The following is a 19,480-nucleotide window of genomic DNA, read 5'->3' on the forward strand; positions in this document are numbered from 1 at the left end:
ACAGAAAAGTGGGCTTTTCTGGTCCGTGTGAGCAAGTGTGCCTGCCCTGCCCCCCCACCAGACCACCCACCTCGTTAATGAAGTCGCCGATGTCTCCCGGGTGGGGCACCACAGGCCTGACTGGGTACTGGGGTTCGGCACCCACGGGCCTCTCGTCCACTCGCCGCACCCCGGGGGCCTTGCTCAGCACATGCTCCATGGCCTCTGGCTGCTGTAGCTGGCTGAGGTCGTAGTCCTGTGGGGGTGGTGTAGTCAGCGAGGGGGCCCAGGGTGGGGTGGGGGACAGCAGGCAGAGACACCAGGGAGGTCCACGGGGCGCATCCTCATCCGGTTCTATCACCTGGTCTGTCCTTTCTGAAAGGCTTGCCTTGCCTCTGTCCATCAGATCCTGTCTGTCCTCAAGGCACACGTGGGGTCTGTGTCCCCAGCCCTCCCGCAACCCGGGTCCACCCCTCACCTGCTCTGTACCACGTCCCTGACCTGGGACCGCTGTTAACCCCACTTCACAGGGATCCCTAAGCTTTCATGGCGTAAAGTGAAAGTCTCTCAGTCTGACTCTTTGTGATCCCCGTGGACTATATTGTCCACGGAATTCTCCAGGCCAGAATACTGGAGTGGGTAGCCTTTTCCTTCTCCAGGGAACCTTCCCAACCCAGGGATCGAACCCAGGTCTCCCACATTGCAGGCGGATTCTTGATCAGCTGAGCCTAGTAAGGCTCACCCCAAATCCCCAGTGAGGCCCACCCAGCAGCTCCCAGGTCCCCCTCAACGAGCTCCGGGATGCCAGGTGGCACCGGCCTGGGGTCAGTGGCTGAGGGAGGTGCGGGTGGGGGCACAGGGCTGAGGAGAGGAGGTTACAGGGCCTCCCGTGGGTGTGCTCGGCAGGGCCGGGGTCCCCACAGCCTCACCTGGTCCTCCTCGCCACCCCCTTCCTCGTCGTACTTGAGGATGTTGTCCCGCACATCGTCCTCTGGGTCAATGAGCAGCTGCTTTGTGTGCCGCTCCTTCTCCCGCCGCTTCATCCACACGACGAAGAGCAGGACCATGGCTGCGGGGTGGGGCTGCCGTGAGCAGGTTGTGCATGTGTGCACACTCGGGAGTGTGTGGAAGGCGGACACGTGTGGCCACTAGGGCCCGTGTCCATTACCAGCCCCTAGTCTTGATCGGGCTCGTGGCAGACTCTGGTGGGTAAGGTGCCCCCCACCCGGGACCCGCCGGCCGCACTCACTGAGCAGCATGACGATGCAGATAAGGATGGCCACGATGGCACCTGTGCCCAGCCCGGCCGCCGCCACTGCACCCACAGTGGTGCAGTCACCGTTGTCGTCGCACGGGCACACCTTGACTTTGATGATGGACGTGTGGGACAGTGGTGGGTTCCCCGAGTCCGTGACAGTGATGGGGACATCGTACACCCCGGCCTCCAGGTGCAAGACGCGCAGGCTGAGCTGGGCATAGTCACCTGGGTGGGGGCGGGATGCGCTCTGCTCAGTGGGCAGCCAGCCCTCCCTCCTGAGCGAGCCAAACGCAGGTAAAGGCTCGGCCTGTCTGGCTAAGACACACGTAGGCACACACGCACATGCACACACACATACCACGCACCACCTGTCGTCCTGTAAGGTTAAGAGACTTGGCAGTTCAGGAATAGAGCAATTGCAACGTGTAGGATGAAGGAATTATTTCCTTAATATAGAAAGAGTTCTACCAAGTCAATTAGGAAAAAAAAAAACCCATTCCAAAGAAAAATAGGGAAGGACATTGAACAGATAATTCACAGAAGCAAAAAATGGCAAAGAGATGAAACAATGTCCACTGGTAGTTAAAAGAGGCAAGTGGAAACAGTGGTTTTGGCTAAGAAATTGGAAAAATGATTTTAAAACAATAATGCTGTGCTGGCAAGGGTTTGGGGAACAAGTAAATGCTATCAGAACTCCAGAACTTGGAAGCCCTGTCCACCAGGGCCATGGCTAGGAAAGTGCCTCAGGGAACATGGTGGTGGTGGGGGGCCCATTGTTCAATGACTGGCTCGGGGAGTGGTCTCGGTCATGTGTGGTTACAGTGGCAAAATGGTCACGTGGAGCCCTGTGCCCCCACCCGCACCTCCCTCTTCAAAGGACAAGGTTGGGGACTGCCTTGGAGCCTCCTTGGTGGCTGAGCCATGGAGTAGGCAGGGCCCCTGCCCTGCGGGAGAGGGCTGCGTGGCCCCTGTGAGACCGGCTCCTGACTCCACTGCTCCTGCTTCCCGGGTGACAGGCCCGGGTGGGGCTGCCCTCCGGACTCGGTCTGACTTTCCTGGTGGCCGGGTGCCCAAGGCAGGCTCACCATTGAGGCGGGTGACGGTCCAGTTGTTGCGCACGCTCGCTGGGACAAAGGGCAGCTCAAAGACGTAGGGCCCGATGTTGGGGTCCACGTCAGCATCAGCCGCTGTGATGTTGATGGCATTCAGGCTGGGCTTCTCACAGACCTGCGCCTCCTTGGGCAGCAGCTCGGGGGCGTTGTCATTGATATCGATAAGATAGATCTGGAGGGTCCCGGTGCCACTGGCTGGGGGGATCCCTGTGGGCCGGACATGGGCGGTCACGTGGTCACTCCTGGGCTCCACGAGCACAGGCCTGCCCAGGATGCACCCCATGGCCCCTTACACTGACTCTGCTGTGTGACATACACAGCAACTCAGTCGCACATCACGTATGAGCAGCACACGCCTGCGGACGTGTAGTCATCCTGGAGCCCCCAAGCCCAGCTTCTGCCTCAGTGCCGGCCCACGGTGTGGGTGGACTGGTGCCGGCTGGCCAGAGCTGCTCCCTCTGTCTGCTGACCATGGTCCTGCCTTTTGGTAGCATCTCCAACCTGACAGTAACAATCATGTTTTTTGGCTGAGGTGGGCTTCGAATGGATGAAGGAGGGGCTCTGGGGCACCAGTGGCTGAGGGGGCCCAGCTCACAGCCCCCCACCCAGCACGTCTCCCTGCCCCTGGGCGCACCGTTGTCAGCCGCCAGGAAAGTGGCCTCGTAGACGTTGTTCTTGATGTAGAGAGACTCGCGGTCAAGCACGGCTGCCGTGCTGATCTGGCCGTTGGTGGCGTTAATATGTAGCCAGTTCGCTGGGTCTGAAAGCTTTGAGTATCTGCAGGGAGGAGGAGGGGTGAGGTGAGGGGCTGGGGGAGCCCCTTCTGCTCGCCCGCTTGCTCCCTGAGCTCACTGGGGTCTCCCACTTGTCCCACTTGGGCCAGTGACAGCAGTGGCTGGAAGTCCCTGAGGAGGACGGGCTACTTAACCTCACAAGAACCCTAGGAGGCAGATTCTCCTATCACCCCTCTTTACAGAGGGGAGACAGGGGAGCAGAGAGGGCTGGTGATTTGCAAAGTCACACAGCTCAGGAATGAGAGGTGGGGTCCAGACCTAGTCTGACGCCAGACGTGGATGAATGTCCCTCAAGCTTTTCCCACCGTCTTGTGTCAGGGCAGCTGGGTGGCTGGTGATCCAGCTGTCCCCAGATTGGGCCTCCCTGCCTGAGGGCGCCCCTAAGCACCCACCCAGGACTTTCTGGGTCTCAGGTTTCACTGGGCACTTTAGGACTCTTCTCTGTGGAGGACGGGGCACCCCCTTTCCAGGGCCTGAGGGTGCTCTGTGGGCCCACCTCACAGCCTGCTGCATGAACCGGTCAGGGTCCACTGCTGAGAACGTGGTGAGCACAGTGCCGGTGGGCACGCCCTCCTCCAGGCGGATCAGCTTGTGGTTCGAGGGGAAGTAGGGGGCCTCGTTGATGTCCATGACGGAGATGGTCACCCCCGCCGTGGACTGGAAGGACATCTGGATCCCGCTGGCCAAGGGCGCCTGGTTGGACACCATCACGGTCAGCATGAATGCTCTGTTCAGCTCGTAGTCGACTGCCTGGAATGAGAGGCACCAAGAGAGGCAGCCGGCTTAGTGCCCACGGGGCTGCTTGGTCTGTGCCTGCTAGCTCCGGGCCCAGGAGGCTGCTCCCCAGGAATGCCATCCCCCAGCTTCTGTGTCTGGCTTCCTGTGGGGTTAGGGCAGTGGGAGGAGAGAGAGGGGATTGAAGGACCTCACACCTCACCTTCCACCCCCACATCATGGAGTGGCAGCAGCTGGGCTCCCTGGGGCCACCGTTCCCCCAGGTCCCCCCCAACCATGCCTCCAGCTCTCATCCTGCATTGGGAGTGTGGAGCCCCACCCTGCTTACACCCTGGGGGGCTGTTGTCTGTCCAGGCTGCTCACGTGCTGTGGTGGCTGCAGGGGTGGCCCCCAAGGATGTGTCCACCCGGAACCTGTGAATGTGCCCTTTGAGCACATAGGGTCTTTGAAGGTGTGATGAAGGTGAAGGTCTTGAGAGGTGTTGCCGTGGATTGAGGTGGCCCCTAGTCCAAGCATGGGTGCCTGGGAGTCAGAGGAGGGAGACTTGAGATGCAGGGAGGGGCCAGGTGAAGCCGCAGAGGCGGAGGTGGGGTGGTATGGATCCAGCCAAGGACAGCACCAGGAACTGGACGAGGCTGGGGAGACCCTCCCAGAGCTGTGAGAGGACATCCTTCAGTTGTTGTCACCCACCCAGTCAGGGGTGAGTTACAGGACACCAGCCCCTGAGGGCTTACGGGCCCTTCACCTCTGTGTGGGCCCCTGTGTGAACATTCTTTCCAGTTCACACGTGTGTTGGGGTGTCAGGACCCTGACTGATAAGTGCTGGTGTGGTCTGCAGGGTGTGGCCAGCCTGTGGGGTCATCTTCACGTGTTGAGGAGGACGGGAGCTGCACAGAACTACTTGGGGCCCCAAGACGTGTAATTATTTGTGGCAGAGCTCGCAGCAGCCTCACTGGACAACAAGTGGCACGTCACACTACGACTGCACTTGAATAATTCTGCTTGGATGCATGCGAAGTAGCACGTGCCCAAGAATGTTCACCACAGCATCATCTGTATCGTTCACGGAAGATGCAGACTGTGTCAACCCGGTTCCACGGCACTGGTGGGTGGATGAGCCGCGTCCACACAGTGGGGACATTTGCAGCTGTAAGAACCAGGGCAATACACACAGAAGTGGCGAGACCTCCAGGATGGACTGGTGAGCCGAAAAGGCAACATCCTTCGTGTGCTGCCTCTTGTGTAAAAGGGGGAGAGGAGTGTGGATTTGTGTATGTACCTGCTCGTATTTGTAGAAAGAAATGCTGAAAAGAGGAAAAAAACCTCGTAAAAATGGTCACCCTTGAGCAGAGGGAAGGACCCGGTGGAGGGGAGTCTGGGGGCATGAGTTTGCTGCATGTTTTGCCATATAGCTTTGATTTTTGGAGCCACATAGTCTTCTTGTTGTTGTTCAGTGGCTAAGTCGTGTCCGACTCTTTGCATCCCCTTGGACTGCAGCATGCCAGGTTCCTCTGTCCTCCACTGTCTCCTGGAGTTTGCTCAGATTCATGTCCATTGAGTCGGTGATGCTCAATTGTAATACAACTCCCAAGAAAATAATGATTTCCAGTGATTAGGACAGTATTTAGATCATGAGTCCTTCATGGGATTTATTCTGAGGACAACAGTTATTGCAGAAAAATCTTAAATTCATTTGGTCTTCCTGGTGTTGGCAGTGATGTTGGGTTTGTTATTTTTTAAGCTTTTTATGTACAGTCGGTTCTCTATATCCATGGGTTCCACATCTGTGGACTCAACCAACCACTGACTGGAAATATTTGAAAAAAATTTCAGAAATTTCCAAAAGGCAGACCCTGAATTTGCCACACACAGGCATCTATTTACACAGTGCTGGCATTGTATCGGGTATCATAAGTTAAAATATATGTGAGAATGTGTGCAGGTTGTGTGCAAATACTGTGCCGTTTTATATGAAAGACTTGAGCATCTGTGGATTTTGGTGTCTCCCTGAGCTGGAGGTCCTGGGACCAGTCAGCCCATGGACGCTGAGGGGCAACTGTGTGTCGTAGGTTCAAGTAAATTAGCAATTAACATTGTTTGGAGCCAACCAAGAGTTTCAGTGTAAGAGAAATGAGATCAAGTATAAAAAGCAATGAAGTTAGGTAAAACCCTCCCACATTCAGTTGGGGTGAAGTGTTCATGTGAATGAATGGGTGAAAGATTCGAGATGGTCAAGAAGCACGTGCTCTGAAATGAGGGACCAGATATACCACGAGGAAGCCATTGACAGAGCTGGCACCACGGACCCCGAGTCTGTGACAGGTCGGCAGTGGGGGAGGGGATGTTCTAGGTGTTGTGAAATTCAAGAGATGGTGCAACCGAACATAGCCTTGGGACCCTTTTGGGATCCAGACTCAAAAAACGGCACAGCAAAGAGACGGTTTTAGGGAAATGGAGAGAAGTTAGGTGTGGACACATCCCGGAGACTGCAGAGGTGTGGTTGGCCATGCCAGGGGCCGTAGTGGTACGTGGTTAGGGGAGCAGAGGGGGGGATCCTGAGGTCTAGAAGCATGGATAGAGCAACACTAGTAACCAGGGAATTGCAGTGCCAGGCGTGGGCACTCCTGTTTTTCTCACAGCTAGGTGCCCTTGGAAACATCTGTGATAAGTACTGCGACACATCTCTGCTTAGAGGGGAATTGATGGTCTTGTGGGGCTGGTGGTCCTGTGAGACCTGTGGATGCTGGAGGCAGGCTGCCTGCTTGCCCAGCTGAGATGCCCCCACCCTGTCTGGACTCCCACCACAGCTCAGCCTTGATTTCTGTGAGCATTTAGTCATAATGCCTGGTTACATCAAACCCATGCCTTTTCAGCCTCTGTTACTAAACAAGCTATGGAGTATAGGAAGGAGTTTAAGAAGTAATCTAACTGGGTGGGCTTGGAAAGGGGGCTGAGGGTGCCTGCCCATGGGAGGGCCTGGAGGTGGCAGCAGAGATCGGGGTTCTGGGGCTGACACCCTCATCTCCTCCCCACTGTCCCCTCACCACCCCCGATGACCTTGGGGGGACCCTTATCCTCTGCAGGCGTGGTCTCATCTGCCGATAGAAGGGGTGTCTCGAAACCCCCCAGAGCCCCCAGTGAGGCACCCCATCCCTCCCATGGCACTTACCTCTTCATGGTTGAGGCCCCCCTGCCCCCCTCAAGACCTGTGCGGCTGCCAGGTCTCCAGCCCCTCCCCCAGGGCACCCCTGAGAGTAAAATGGGGGCCACTCCGCTTGAATACACTGTTTCATAGAATTATAGTGGTTTCGTCTGTGAACAAGTAACTGGAGGAAGTGATCTTTCTCCCTTGTGTGTCAGGTCGTGTCCCTGGAGGACGTGGGATAATGCTGTGTTTGTGTTAAAACTGTCACCATGTGAGCGAAGACGCCTTCCAGAGGACGGTCATGGCCAGTAAAGTCCACAGGAGGGAAAGGGAAGCATATTTGTAATGGGGAATCAATGATCAGTTGTAATGGGGATATCAATAGGTGATTTGCTCCAACCCTTCAATCGGAGCCTGACACACTCACCTGGTCTCTGTTTGGCCGCCTCCCCCCGACATGGCCACAACCCCTTGCTCAAAGCCCAGGGGCCGGTCTATTCCCCGAGAGGCAGTAGCCCAGTGTGGGCACAGGCCCTTGGAGTGGGGGCACTGGAGCCTGTGGGGAACCTGGGAGCCGCACTGTCCCCATGGTCAGGAGGCTGCAGGGGAAGCCTTGATCTGGGAGCTGCAGGGGGAGGAGGGGCTGGAGGGTACTGCGGCCCCCGAGCTGGCCTGCTCCCTGGTGTTCCCTCCTCCGGGCACCTGGGTCACAGCTTGCTCATTGCCCCCGACAAGGCTTGTCGCCTCCTGAGGGGAAGCAGGAGGGGCTGATTCTCGGCTTTCGAGCTTCTGGAGTTTTGGGCTGGGTGTGGGGAGAAGATGGGAGAATTCTCTCTTGGCGGGGCAGGGGATGGCAGGTCAGGCTGGCAGCGTCCTGGGGGTCATGAGACTGGTCCTTGTGAGGCTGCCTCTGACCCTGGCTTTTGGGGGTGCAGGCACTGAACCTGGATGTCGTTTCTGTTACGTCTGTCTTGGGGCAGGAAGTGAGGGAGCACCCACCTTAACCACAGTGACCATGCCCTCGTTGGTGGCTGGGTCCGTGCGGATGCTGAAGTGGCCCGAGGGGTCCCCACTGATGATGCGGTAGACGGCGTTCCAGTTCGGGGAGTGCGGCTGATCTCGGTCCATCACTGTGAGGTTTGCCACCACCGTCTCCACCCGGTTTTCTGGGACTTCCCCTGCGTACTGTAGGGTGTCCGAAAAGACAGTGTGAGGAACCCACATGGAAGCCTGGAGAGGCCAGGGAGACCTCTGCCCACCCTGGGGGCTGCCATCTGCCTCCAGCTGCTTCCACACGGTAATCCCCAGGGGTCGGCCCATCCCACGTCTGTGCTGACCCAGGGGCGTCCAGAGAGGCCCAGGCTTGTCTGCATACCGAGCCCTGCCTGTGACACCCCCATGCCAGGCTGCTCCCCTAAGTCCCCTTCCCGCTGCCCTGCTCCGTGCAGCTGGGGACCAATGCCAGTACCTGGGGCTTACAAGAGAGTAAAATGTGCTTGTGAGATGGGAAATGAACAGGAGTGGGCGGCAGCTGCAAAGGGCTTTCTGAAGCAAATCGCCTCTGGGTCCCTGATGGGCCCTGGGGCCTGTGGTCAGCAGCTGTGGCTGGGCAGGTGACCAGACACGGAGCCTTGGCCCTTTTTTTCCTGTCGCAGCTCGGTGAGGGCTTTGAGCCATCCCCGTCAGCGAGTGTGGTTCACATGGCAGCAGTGGTTATGGGCAGGCAAAGTGCATGTGAGTGTGCATGGCTGTTGGTGCTGGTGCTGAGGTGCTGATAGAAAGCTGAGTGCTTCTCACCAGTGAGAATCACTGCTGCACAGACATGGCCCAGCTCAAAAGAGCCCTGAGCTGGGTTTATGCTCTGCGTCAGTCTGGAAATTCTTCCTAATTTGTGAATGAGGGCCCTGCATTCTCACTTTACACTAGACCTGCAAGTAACGTGACTGACCTATGACTGTGCAGTGTGTTTTTGAGCCACAAAAGCTGGGCACAAACCTGGACAAATAGCCAGGGCTTCCTTGTGTTCACAGCAGCACAGCCCTAACCATGGTTACCGACTTCCGAGTGAAGTTTATTGGAAAAGGGTATTTTAATTCATGCAGGTTTAATAAAGGTTCGCAGAGAAGGGGCTTAAGCTGGTAAGTCTGGTTTAGGATTTTCTTGTCAGCCTTCCCCTAGCCATCATGAGTTTTTAATTTAATTTCTGGGGTTTTCAGGCACAGGGAAAGCCTCCCCCATGCCCCATGGGATACTAAGGCAGATATTTGGGAAAGGAAGGATTTAAGGAGCGTTGGAATGGGATTTCTTGCCTTGCTGATTGGTAATCCAGAACTCACACCTACCCACTCCAGGGGCAGGTGGATTTTCTGTTCATGCCTGGGCCTTCCAGCACAATCCCAACTCCTCCCAAGGGAGGGTCACAGTAGCAGAAGAGTTGAGGGGAACAGGGAGGCCCAGTGACCACCCCCTCAGCTGGGCCGAGCAGATGGAGATGACAGAGCCTGCCCCCCGCTCCCTGGGGGACATCAAGCCCCCAAGATGTTGCTCTGTGCCCCCTATTCAAGCCATGACTGGTCCTATCTCGGCTCAGGTCTGAGGACCTGCCCCCTCCTGCCACCTTCTCCCAGGGCCCGAGAGCCTTGTATGGCCGAGGGTGTGAACTGTGAGGGGAGTGCCCCGACCTGGCCCCTGCCTGGAGATCTGTCCTGGCAGCCCTGTCCAGCCAGGATGTGGTCGAGCCCCACCCACCTTGGGGCCTGAGGGGCTGAGTTGGCTTCTGTTGGGAAGTGACAGTCTAATAATTTTAATATATATTTTTTCAGTTTCTTTGTTATTTGTAGTTTCCAGTCTCCTCTTCTTCTCTCCCCTCCACCCTGCACTTCGGGCTCCTCTCTCTCTCTTCATTTTTCCACACGTGAGGCCCTGGGGGCTCCACAGGGAGGAAAGTCCCAGCTCAGGGCCGAGGGGCATGGAGCTTGGGGTGGCTGGTGCAAGGGGTTGGATGTGGGGGCGGCACAATGTCCCAGTGATTTTAATCTTTGAAGTTTCGTTTCCTGTCCAGTGAAACTGGCAATTTCTGTTGGCTCCCGAGTTTGGAATCGGGAGCTGCCAGGTGGCAGCCCAGCTCATAATAACTGAATGAGACCTGGGGGCTGACGTCCATCCTCCTCCACCCCTGGGAGAAGCCCGGGGCCCAGGACCGGGTGGGACGCTGCAGACTTGCCCCTCCTTGCGGTGCTGTGGTAGGCGCTCGTGAGTAACGCGGGGACGTGCCCCTGTGACACTGGCTCGCAAGGACCCGGCCCTCAGCCATAAGACACCTTGAAGCCCCTCCCTGGCTTTGTGGTTCACAGGCAGGCTTGGTCACCCCCTTTCCAGAAAGGGGGTACTGGGGCTTGTCCTCTCTTCCATCTTCAGGGAACCCTGGGATGGGAACTGCCATAAGCTCACCCTCCATTTTAAAGATATGTATTTTTTTTGGTTGTGCCAGGTCTTAGCTGTGGCACGTGGGACCTTTTGTGTCATGTGGGATCTTTTAAGTTGTGGCATGGGAACTCTGAGTTGTGGCATGTGGGGTCTAGTTCCCTGGCCAAGGGTTGAACACAAGCCCCCTGCACTGGGAGTATGGAGTCTTAGCCACTGGACCACCAGGGAAGTCCCCCTTTTAAAAATATTTAACCTAATTTTATTCACACTTGCCTTGGATGAGGAATAGGTCATCCAGTCAAATACACAGTGAAAATGAACCTATCACAATCTACAACTATGTACCTGCAGGACTCCTGGCCTCCTTTTTTGGTATTTATATAGTTTATTTACAAGGAAAGGATCATTATACTCTTCACCTGTCCTGTCCACTGGCTTTCCAGTGATTAATCTATTTGGAGGATTTTCCATATTAGAATATGACACATCACTTCATGTTTATTTCAAGCGGTTCGGTTGTATTTGATTGTATCAACATATAAGAATTTCTCTGCCTCCTTTGCCATCTTCCTTTTTTTTTAACAGATGAGGAAACTGGACTTGGAATGAACATTCTGGTGCCTCTACCCTGACCTCTCCCCCGCTGAAGGCAGAGCTGGAACCCCGTCTGCTCAACTGCCAGGTCAGGCCCCTTGTGATGGAGGTCAGGTACCACCCGTGGCATTTTTAGGGCAGAGAACAAACTTCCCTGTAGTTCAGTGGATGCTCCCGGCTTCACCCTGAGTTGTGTTAACACTCAGGTGTAAAGAGGGGAAGACATTCCTGTGCTCAGAGAGGTCTGGCCGTCAGCCCAAGGTCACACAACAGGAAGGTCTCTGGGGGCAGAGGGGGTTTCCTGACTCCAGGAGACCCTCCTGTGGGCTTGTGTGTGGGTGGTGAGGGAGCTGGGTCTTGGGGCTTTGGTCCAGGACTGGGGTCTGGTGTGCAGCTGTGTTCTGGGGGCTCAGCCCTGCCTCCCAGGGAGTGCTGAGGTCAGTGGCCTTCTGACAGCAGGAAAGCCATGCAGGGGCAGCAAGCGTAGCGCAGGCCCACAGCAGGCAAAGGGAAAATGACTTTTAATTAATGTTTAAGAATAGGAATTGGATCATGCAAATCCACCCTCCCATCTCTTCAGCTTCTGCTGATTGTTCTTGATTAAACTTGATAAAAATAGCCCAGCTGTGTGTGGGGGTGTGGCCACCCCCACTGAGCCCAGCATACCGTGTCCTGGGGTCCTGCTTGCCACTGGGCCCCAGGAACATGCTCCAGGGTGCCTCCTTGGTCATATGCACACCCTGGCCAGGGTCTCAGTGTTAATTTCTGCACTGTCTACCCTTCAGAGGTGGGTATGGACCTGGGGATATCTTGCTGGTCATCCCCCTGCCCTTGTGCAGATGCCCCGGTGCACACAGGGAGTCACGATGGTTCTCCTCTCCCTCCTGTCCCCCTCCCCTTTGCTTCCTTGTGGGTCACCCAGGATCCAGCCTTTCTGGGGGCTCAGGGTGTTTGCAGTGTGGCTGGTGTGCAGAAGGGCAGACGAGATTAAGATTAGAAGCACGAAGAGCCACAGGAGGCCAGGCTGTCAAAGCCAGACTAGGGCTCGGGACAGTGGACAGAAGTGGTCCCCCGTGGACCTGCCTTGCAGGAGCTTGGGTGTAGAGGCCACCTCGAGGCCCCCTCTGGAGCTGCAGAAGCCGTGGTGGGGGAGGGCTGGCAGGTGCAGAGGACACAGGGGTTGGGAGGGTCTCGGAGGACAGGGGTGTGGTGAGCAGGTGGCCGGGGGAGCAAGGACCTCGGGCAGCCCAGAAGTAACCCTCTGGGCCTCAGGTGTCTCTGGTGGGAAAAGGGTCACAGCCATATCCCTGACAGAAAACCCTCCTCTTAGGAAGAGGTGTTTGAACACAAGGCTTCACAACGTATGGCTGATCGTCCAGCTGTTCAGAGGAATTCTGTGGGCACATCTTCGGGGAGTGGCAGGTGTGGAGGATGGTGCTGATGGGGTCACGTGAGTGGCTGTCCTTTTTAACTGAAGTCTAGTTGATTTACAGTGTCAGTTTCAGGTGCACAGCAAAGTGATTCAGTTATATGTATATATATGTATATTCTTTTTCAGATTCTTTCACCATATAGGTTAAAAATACTGAGTAGAGTTCCCTATGCTATACAGTAGGTCCTCGTGGATTATCTATTTTATATATAGTAGCAGTATGTATATGTTAATCCCAAACTCCTAATTTACTCCTCTCCCCACTTCCCCTTTGATAACCATAAGCTTGTTTTCTAAGTCCCTGAGTCTGTTTTCTGTTTTGTAAATAAGTTCATTTGTATCATTTTTTAGATTTGACATGTAAGTGATATCACACTGTATTTGTCTTTCTCTGACCTCACTTACTTTGATCATCTCTATGATCACTTACTATGGATCATCATCCACCCCTGTTGCTGTACATGGTATTATTTCATTCTTTTTTATGGCTGAGTAATATTCCATTATATGTATGTCCCGCACCGTTATCCATTCCAGCGTCAGTGGACACTTAGATTACTTCCATGTCCTGTCTGTTGTAAACAGTGCTGCAGTGAACGCTGGGGTGTGTGCATCTTCTCAAATTATGGTTTTCTCTGGATATATATGCCCAGGAGTGGGATTGCTGGATAATATCTAGATCTGTATTCAGTTTTTAAGGACCCTCCATACTGTTCTCCATAGTGGCTGCTCCAGTTTGCATTCCCACCAACAGTGTAGGAGGGCTCCCTTTTCTCCACAGCCTCTGCAGCATTTGTTGTTTGTAGACTTGTAAATGATGGCCATTCTTACTGGTGGGAGGTGGTATCTCTTTGCAGTTTTGATTTCCAGTTCTCTACTAATTAGCATTGTTGACCATCTTTTCATGTGCCTTTTGGCTATTTCTAGGTCGTCTCTGGAAAAATATCTTTTTAGGTTTTCTGCCCATTTTTTGATTGGGTGGTTTTTAATATCGAGCCACATGAGCTGTTTATGTATTTTGGAGATTAAGTCCTCATCAGTTGCTTCATTTGCAAGTATTTCCTCCCATTCCATAGGTTGTCCTTTTATTTATGGTTTTCTTTGCTGTGTAAAAACTCTAAAGTTTTATTAGGTCCCATTTGTTTTTTTAAATTTTATTTTAAATATTTATTTATTTGGCTGCTCTGGGTCTTAGTTGAGGAATGTGGGATCTAGTTCCCTAACCAGGGATTGAACCTGGGCCCCCTGCATTGGGAGTGAGGAGTCTTAGCCACTGGACCACCAGGAAAGTCCCTATTTGTTTTTATTTTCAGTACTCTGGAAGATGGATCCAAAGATACATTGCTGTGATTTATGTCAAAGAGTGTCCTCCCTGTATTTTCCTCTAGAAGTTTACAGTATCTGGTCTTATATTTAAGTCTTTAATCCATTTTGAGTTTTTGTATGATGTTAGAGTATGTTGTAATTTCATTCTTTTACGCATAACTGTCCAGTTTTCCCAGCACCACTTACTGAAGAGACTGTCTTTTCTCCACTGTATGTTCTTGCCTCCTTTGTCATAGATTAGGTGACCATAGGTGTGTGTGGGTTTATTTCTAAACTTTCTATCCTGTTCCATTGGTCTTATATTTTTATTTTTGTGCCAGTATCATAGTGTCTTGATGACTGTGGCTTTGTAGTATAGTGAAGTCAGGGAGCCTGATTCCTCCAGCTCTGTTTTTCTTTCTCATGATTTCTTTGGCTGTTTGGGGTCTTTTGTGTTTCCATATAAATTGTGAAATTTTTTGTTCTAGTTCTGTGAAGAATGCCATTGGTAATTTGATCAAGATTGCATTGGATCTATAGATTGTCTTGGGTAGTATAGTCATTTTGACAATATTGATTCTTCCAATCCACTTGGTTTGGAAATCTTCTGTTTGTGTTGTCTTTAATTCCTTTCATCAGTGTCTCATAGTTTTCTGAGTACAGGTTTTTTGTCTCCGTAGGTAGGTTTATTCCTAGGTATATTATTCTTTTTGTTGTGATGTTAAGTGGGATTGTTCTCTTAATTTCCCTTCTGATCTTTCATTGTAAATTTGTAGAAATGCAACAGATTTCTTACATTAATTTTGTATACTACAACTTTACCAAATTCATTGATGAGTTCTGGTAGTTTTCTGGTAGCATCTTTAGGATTTTCATGTGTAGGATCATGTAATCTGCCAACAATGACAGTTTTACTTCTTTTCCAGTTTGGATAAGTTTTATTTCTTCTGTGATTGCCTTGGTTAGGACTTCCAAAACTGTGCTGAATAAAAGCGGCAAGAGTGGACATTGCTTTCTTGTTCTTACCTTAGAAGAAATGCTTTCACTTTCTCACAGCTGACTATGATGTTAACTGTGGGTTTGTCATACATGGCCAATGGCAGGTGCCCTCTATGCCCACTTTCTGGACAGTTTTTATCATAAATGGGTGTTGAATTTTATCAAAAGTTTTTTCTGCATCTATTGAGATGATCATACGGTTTTTATTCTTCAATTTGTTAATGTGGATCACACTGATTGATTTGCAGATGTTGACAAATCCTTGTATCCCTGGGATGAATTCTCCTTGCTCATGGTGGGAGGTCCCAGTCTTTTTCAAAATTGATTGATACTTTTAATGTGTTGTTGGATTCTGTTTGCCAGTGTTTTGTTGAGGATTTTTTGCATCTATGTTCATCAGTGATATTGGCCTGTAATTTTCCTCTTTTGAAGTATCTGCCTGATTTTGGTATCAAGGTAATGGTAGCTTCATAGAATGAGTTGTTCCTTCCTCGGCAATTTTTCAGAATAGTTTCAAAAAGATATGTGTTAACTCTTTTCTAAATGTTTGATAGAATTCACCTGTGAAGCCATCTGGTCTTGGACTTTTGTTTGTTGGGAGTTTTTAAATCGCAAATTCAACTTCAGTACTTACTGGTCTGGTCATATTTTCTATTTCTTCATGGTTCAGTTTGGGAGATGGTACCTTTCTAAGACTTTGTCCATTTTTTTCTAGGTTGTCTAATTTATTGCCATATACTTGCCTGTGGTAATCTCAAAGAACCAATTTTTAGTTTAACCGACCTTTCCTGTGATGGGATTTGATTACCTTGTGAGAATGCTCTCCTCCCATCATGTTGTGATTTCTTCTTTATATCCCCAGATGTAGAAAATCTCTTTTGGCAAGTCCCAGTTTTTTTTTATTGATGACTGTTCAGCAGTTGTGATTTTGAGTTTTGTGGTAGGAGATGGGCTTGAGGCCTACTCCTCCACCATCCTGCCTTCTCCTCTATGTGAGGCTGTTCTATTCTCTATTCCTATTCTTGCAACCTTTCTGTGAACTTGAAATTATTTCTAGACTCTAGACACATGTTGAAAAAATTCCAAGGCCATTTGGAATCTGGATGTGGAAATGTCTTCAGGACACGTCATAAACAGAAAACTAGAAACGACGCAAGGGACAGAATTAAAACACCAGGGCCTCTTCCTCAAAGTCAGTCATTTTGTAACTTTAACTGCTGTGCTGTGTGTGTGAATGACCAAAATTCAAGTTAAAGGAGAATGATTAAGTTGGGAGACACAAGGAAAATTTGTTCCTGAAAGTTTCCAGGGATCCATGCTGAGAATAGAAAAACCCCAGAAGGGTAGGGGCTGCCTTGGGGATGGGCCTTGGGTTCCTGCAGGCTGGGGGGATGTCTCACTCAACGTCCAGACTCCCTGGACGTTGCCTCCTGGCCGTGGAGAGCCCACAGAATGGAAGCTATCCCACCCTGACCCCACAGGGCGATCTGCCATCTGCCCACCAGGTGGCACTGTGCCCTCATGGCTGGGACTGCCCTCTTCCCGCCTTGGTCCAACGGGACCTAGAGCCTGGGACTCTAGGATGCAGGACGGAGGGCTGCGAGATTGGGATTGAAGGGTGTGGGGAAGCAGGATGAGGGGATGGTGACGTGAGCTCATTGCAAGGAGCTCTCCTTTCCTTCCCCTGAGAACTCAGCTTCTGGGGCCCACTGCCAGCTGCTCCCCTCATGGACTCTGTGGCTTTGGGTAAGTGACTTAGCCTCTCTGAGCCTCAGCCTCCTCTCCCATAAGTGGGTCCTGTGCCTCACGGGGTTGGTGGGGACCAAAGGTTGACCAGAGGCCCAGGCTGGTGCTGGGGAGGGGGGACCTGGTTGGTGCCCCAGGTCTTCTGTTGTTGCTGTTACTCTCTCATCTACTCGGTGCCCTGGGAGCCCTCACTAACCACCCTTCCACCACCCACATTTCCAGCCAGGCAGCTGCGGGGTGGGTATAGGTTCCTGTCCCGTCAGCACCTCCACCCCAGGGCGAGTGGACCAAAGGATACAGCTCCTTGGGAACCCAGAGGAATTGGGAGCCCATGACTCCTGGTGGCTTGGTGATCCCACGGCTGTGCCACTAGGCAATTCCTGTGGGCACTTTGGTCTGTGGGCAGCCTGGCTTGTGGCCTGGTCACAGCCCACTGGCCGTGCCTCAGGGGGCAGGACACACTGTGTCCCCCACTGCCCTCCTGCTGATGGTGGGCTGTGGAGGGTCCTGCCAGAGGGACCTGGCGTGTCCCCCTGCAGCCCCCATCCTGTCCCACCGAGCACACCCCAAAGTGGCCGACACGTCAGCCTCTCCTGGAGCCTGACCACCACTGGCCAGCTCCTCCAGATTCAGGAAGGGACACGCACTCACCGTGCTGGCAGTGAACTCTGGTGGGTTGTCGTTCACGTCTGTCACTGTGATGATGGCCGTGGCCGTGTTAGAGAGGCCATAGTTCAGGTTTCCTTCCATGTCTGTGGCCTGAATGATGACCATGTACTGCTGGACCTTCTAGAAGGGACAAGGGGGAAGAACAGAGCAGCAGTTTGGGTTTAGCTGTTTATACTTTCATCAGAGAGACATATTCCCTGGATGGACTCAGCTGCTGCTGGGTCCCCTTCCTGCCCAGGGTGTTGGCCACAGGGTGCTCGGCAGGTGACCTGGCAGGAGAACATTTTCCTTACTCACAGTGGGTGGCAAGGTCTTTGCCTTCATCCCAGCACCTGGCTTTCAGAGGTGTGGATCGAAGTAGAAGGAACGAAAAGGGGGCTTGGACTGTAAGACACTGAGGTTTGCAAAATCGGAGTGGAAGTGTGCAAAGAGAGGTGACCCCAGATGTGTGTCTGCAGGGACCTCATTTCTTTAGCATCTTCAGTGTCAGAAATTCAAACAGGAGAAGGGAAGTTGAGCCCCCGACCCTGTTATCTGCACACCAACAGATTGTGTCTGCATTGCTGCCTGGAAGGAACTGTTAGTGTTTGGATATAGGTGTGGGTTTTAGGAGGCAAATAAAGCTGGATGGGGACAGCGGATTTCTGGGCACTGAAGGGGCTCCCTAACCCTTCTGCAGCCAGACCTCGCCAGGAGCCACCAGTGTAGCACCCCTGAGAGAGCAGTGCCTGGTAAGGTGTCTAGACCTTCGTGGGTAGTTGCGAGTCACCGAGGGGCCTTTGAGGGTCAGTAAACTCTGACCTATGGGCCAAGTCTGTCTGCCACTGCCCTTTTTTTTTTTTTTTTGTAAATAAAGTTTTATTGGCACACAGCCAGGTTCATTAACTTACACATTGTCTGTGGCTGATTTTGCACAACAGCTGAGCTATGTGGCTGTGATGAGCTTACATTGCTTGCAAAGCCTAAAACATTTGCTATCTGGTCTCTTCAAGTAGTGTTGGGAAAGCTGGACAGCTGCATGTAAATGAAGTTAGAACACTTGCTTACACCATACACAAAAAGAAACTCTAAAGAGCTTAAAGACTTAAATATAAGACACAACACCATAAAACTCTTAGAAGAGAACATAGGCAAAACATTCTCTGACATAAAACATAGCAGTGTTTCTTAGGTCAGTCTCCTAAGGCAATAGAAATAGAAGCAAAAATAAACACAAGTTTTGCACACCAAAGGAAACTTTAAACAAAGTGAGAAGACAACCTACAGATTGGGAGAAAATATTTGCAAATGATGTAATCGATAAGGGCTTAATTTCTGAAATATACAAACAGCTCATACAAATCAGTAACAAAAAACCAAATAACCCAATCAAAAAATGTGCAGAAGACCTAAATATACATGTCTCCTAAGAAGATATACAGATGGCCAACAAGCATATGGCAAGCTGCTCAACCTCACTAATAACTGTGCATGCTAAGTTGCTTAGTCACATCTGACTCTTTGCAACCCCTGTAGCCCACCAGGCTCCTCCATCCATGGAATTCTCCAGGCAAGTATACTGGAGTGGGTTGCCATTTCCTCCTCCAAGGGATCGAACCCAGGTCTCCTGAATTGCTGGTAGATTTTTTACCGACCGAATCACCAGGGAAGCCCTTACTAACAGAGAAATGCAAATCAAAACCACAGTGAATTATCACCTCACACTGGTCAGAATGGCCATCATCAAAAATATCTACAAGCAATAAATGCTGGAGAGGATGTGGAAAAAGGGATCCCTCTTCCACTGTTAGTGGGAATGTAAATTGGTGCAGCCACCATGGAGAACAGTATGGAGGTTCCTTAAAAAGCTAAAAATAGACTTACCATATTTTCCAGCAATCCCACTCCTAGGTGTATATCCAGAGAAAACTCTTAATTTGAAAAGACACATATAACAAAATGTTAACTGCTGCATTACTTATAATAGCCAAGTCATTGTGTCCATCAACAGATGAATAAAGATGTGGTCATACATAACAGTGGAATATTACTCAGCCATAAAAAGAATGAAATAATGCCATTTTCAGCAACATGGGAGCAACTAGAGGTTATCATACTAAATGAAGTCAAGTCAGAGACACATATATGATAGCACTTATACTGTGGAATCTAAAGTATGATACAAGTGAACTTAATTTATGAAAGACTCACAGAGAACAGACTTATGGTTACCCAAGGGGAAGGGAGGGGGTGGGGGAAGGATGGAGTGGGAGTTGGGATTAGCAGATACAAAGGACTACATACAAA

General features: G+C 51.8%; 1 protein-coding gene and 1 long non-coding RNA gene across 2 annotated transcripts in view; one reads left to right on the top strand and one right to left on the bottom strand.

Annotated features, from left to right (window-relative positions):
• The window catches only part of LOC145533550 (uncharacterized), a 29,547-nt gene extending 16,775 nt beyond the window's left edge, over nucleotides 1-12,772 (top strand). The window contains exons 4-5 of the long non-coding RNA XR_014074152.1: nucleotides 11,035-11,131; nucleotides 12,374-12,772. This is a non-coding gene — a long non-coding RNA (uncharacterized LOC145533550). The remainder of the gene's footprint in view (nucleotides 1-11,034; nucleotides 11,132-12,373) is intronic.
• CDH4 (cadherin 4) overlaps nucleotides 1-19,480 on the bottom strand; it is a 476,927-nt gene that overhangs the window by 4,122 nt on the left and 453,325 nt on the right. Inside the window, exons 8-15 of the mRNA XM_081561133.1 lie at nucleotides 17,177-17,314; nucleotides 8,023-8,208; nucleotides 3,640-3,893; nucleotides 2,984-3,126; nucleotides 2,323-2,556; nucleotides 1,229-1,462; nucleotides 909-1,048; nucleotides 71-235 (exon numbers count right to left, since the gene is read on the bottom strand). Coding sequence (XP_081417259.1) covers nucleotides 71-235; nucleotides 909-1,048; nucleotides 1,229-1,462; nucleotides 2,323-2,556; nucleotides 2,984-3,126; nucleotides 3,640-3,893; nucleotides 8,023-8,208; nucleotides 17,177-17,314 — 1,494 coding nt within the window. The remainder of the gene's footprint in view (nucleotides 1-70; nucleotides 236-908; nucleotides 1,049-1,228; nucleotides 1,463-2,322; nucleotides 2,557-2,983; nucleotides 3,127-3,639; nucleotides 3,894-8,022; nucleotides 8,209-17,176; nucleotides 17,315-19,480) is intronic.

This window comes from Giraffa tippelskirchi, chromosome 13, assembly GCF_054371585.1.
Source record: "Giraffa tippelskirchi isolate mGirTip1 chromosome 13, T2T-mGirTip1v1.2.pri, whole genome shotgun sequence".
Lineage (NCBI taxonomy): Eukaryota > Metazoa > Chordata > Mammalia > Artiodactyla > Giraffidae > Giraffa > Giraffa tippelskirchi.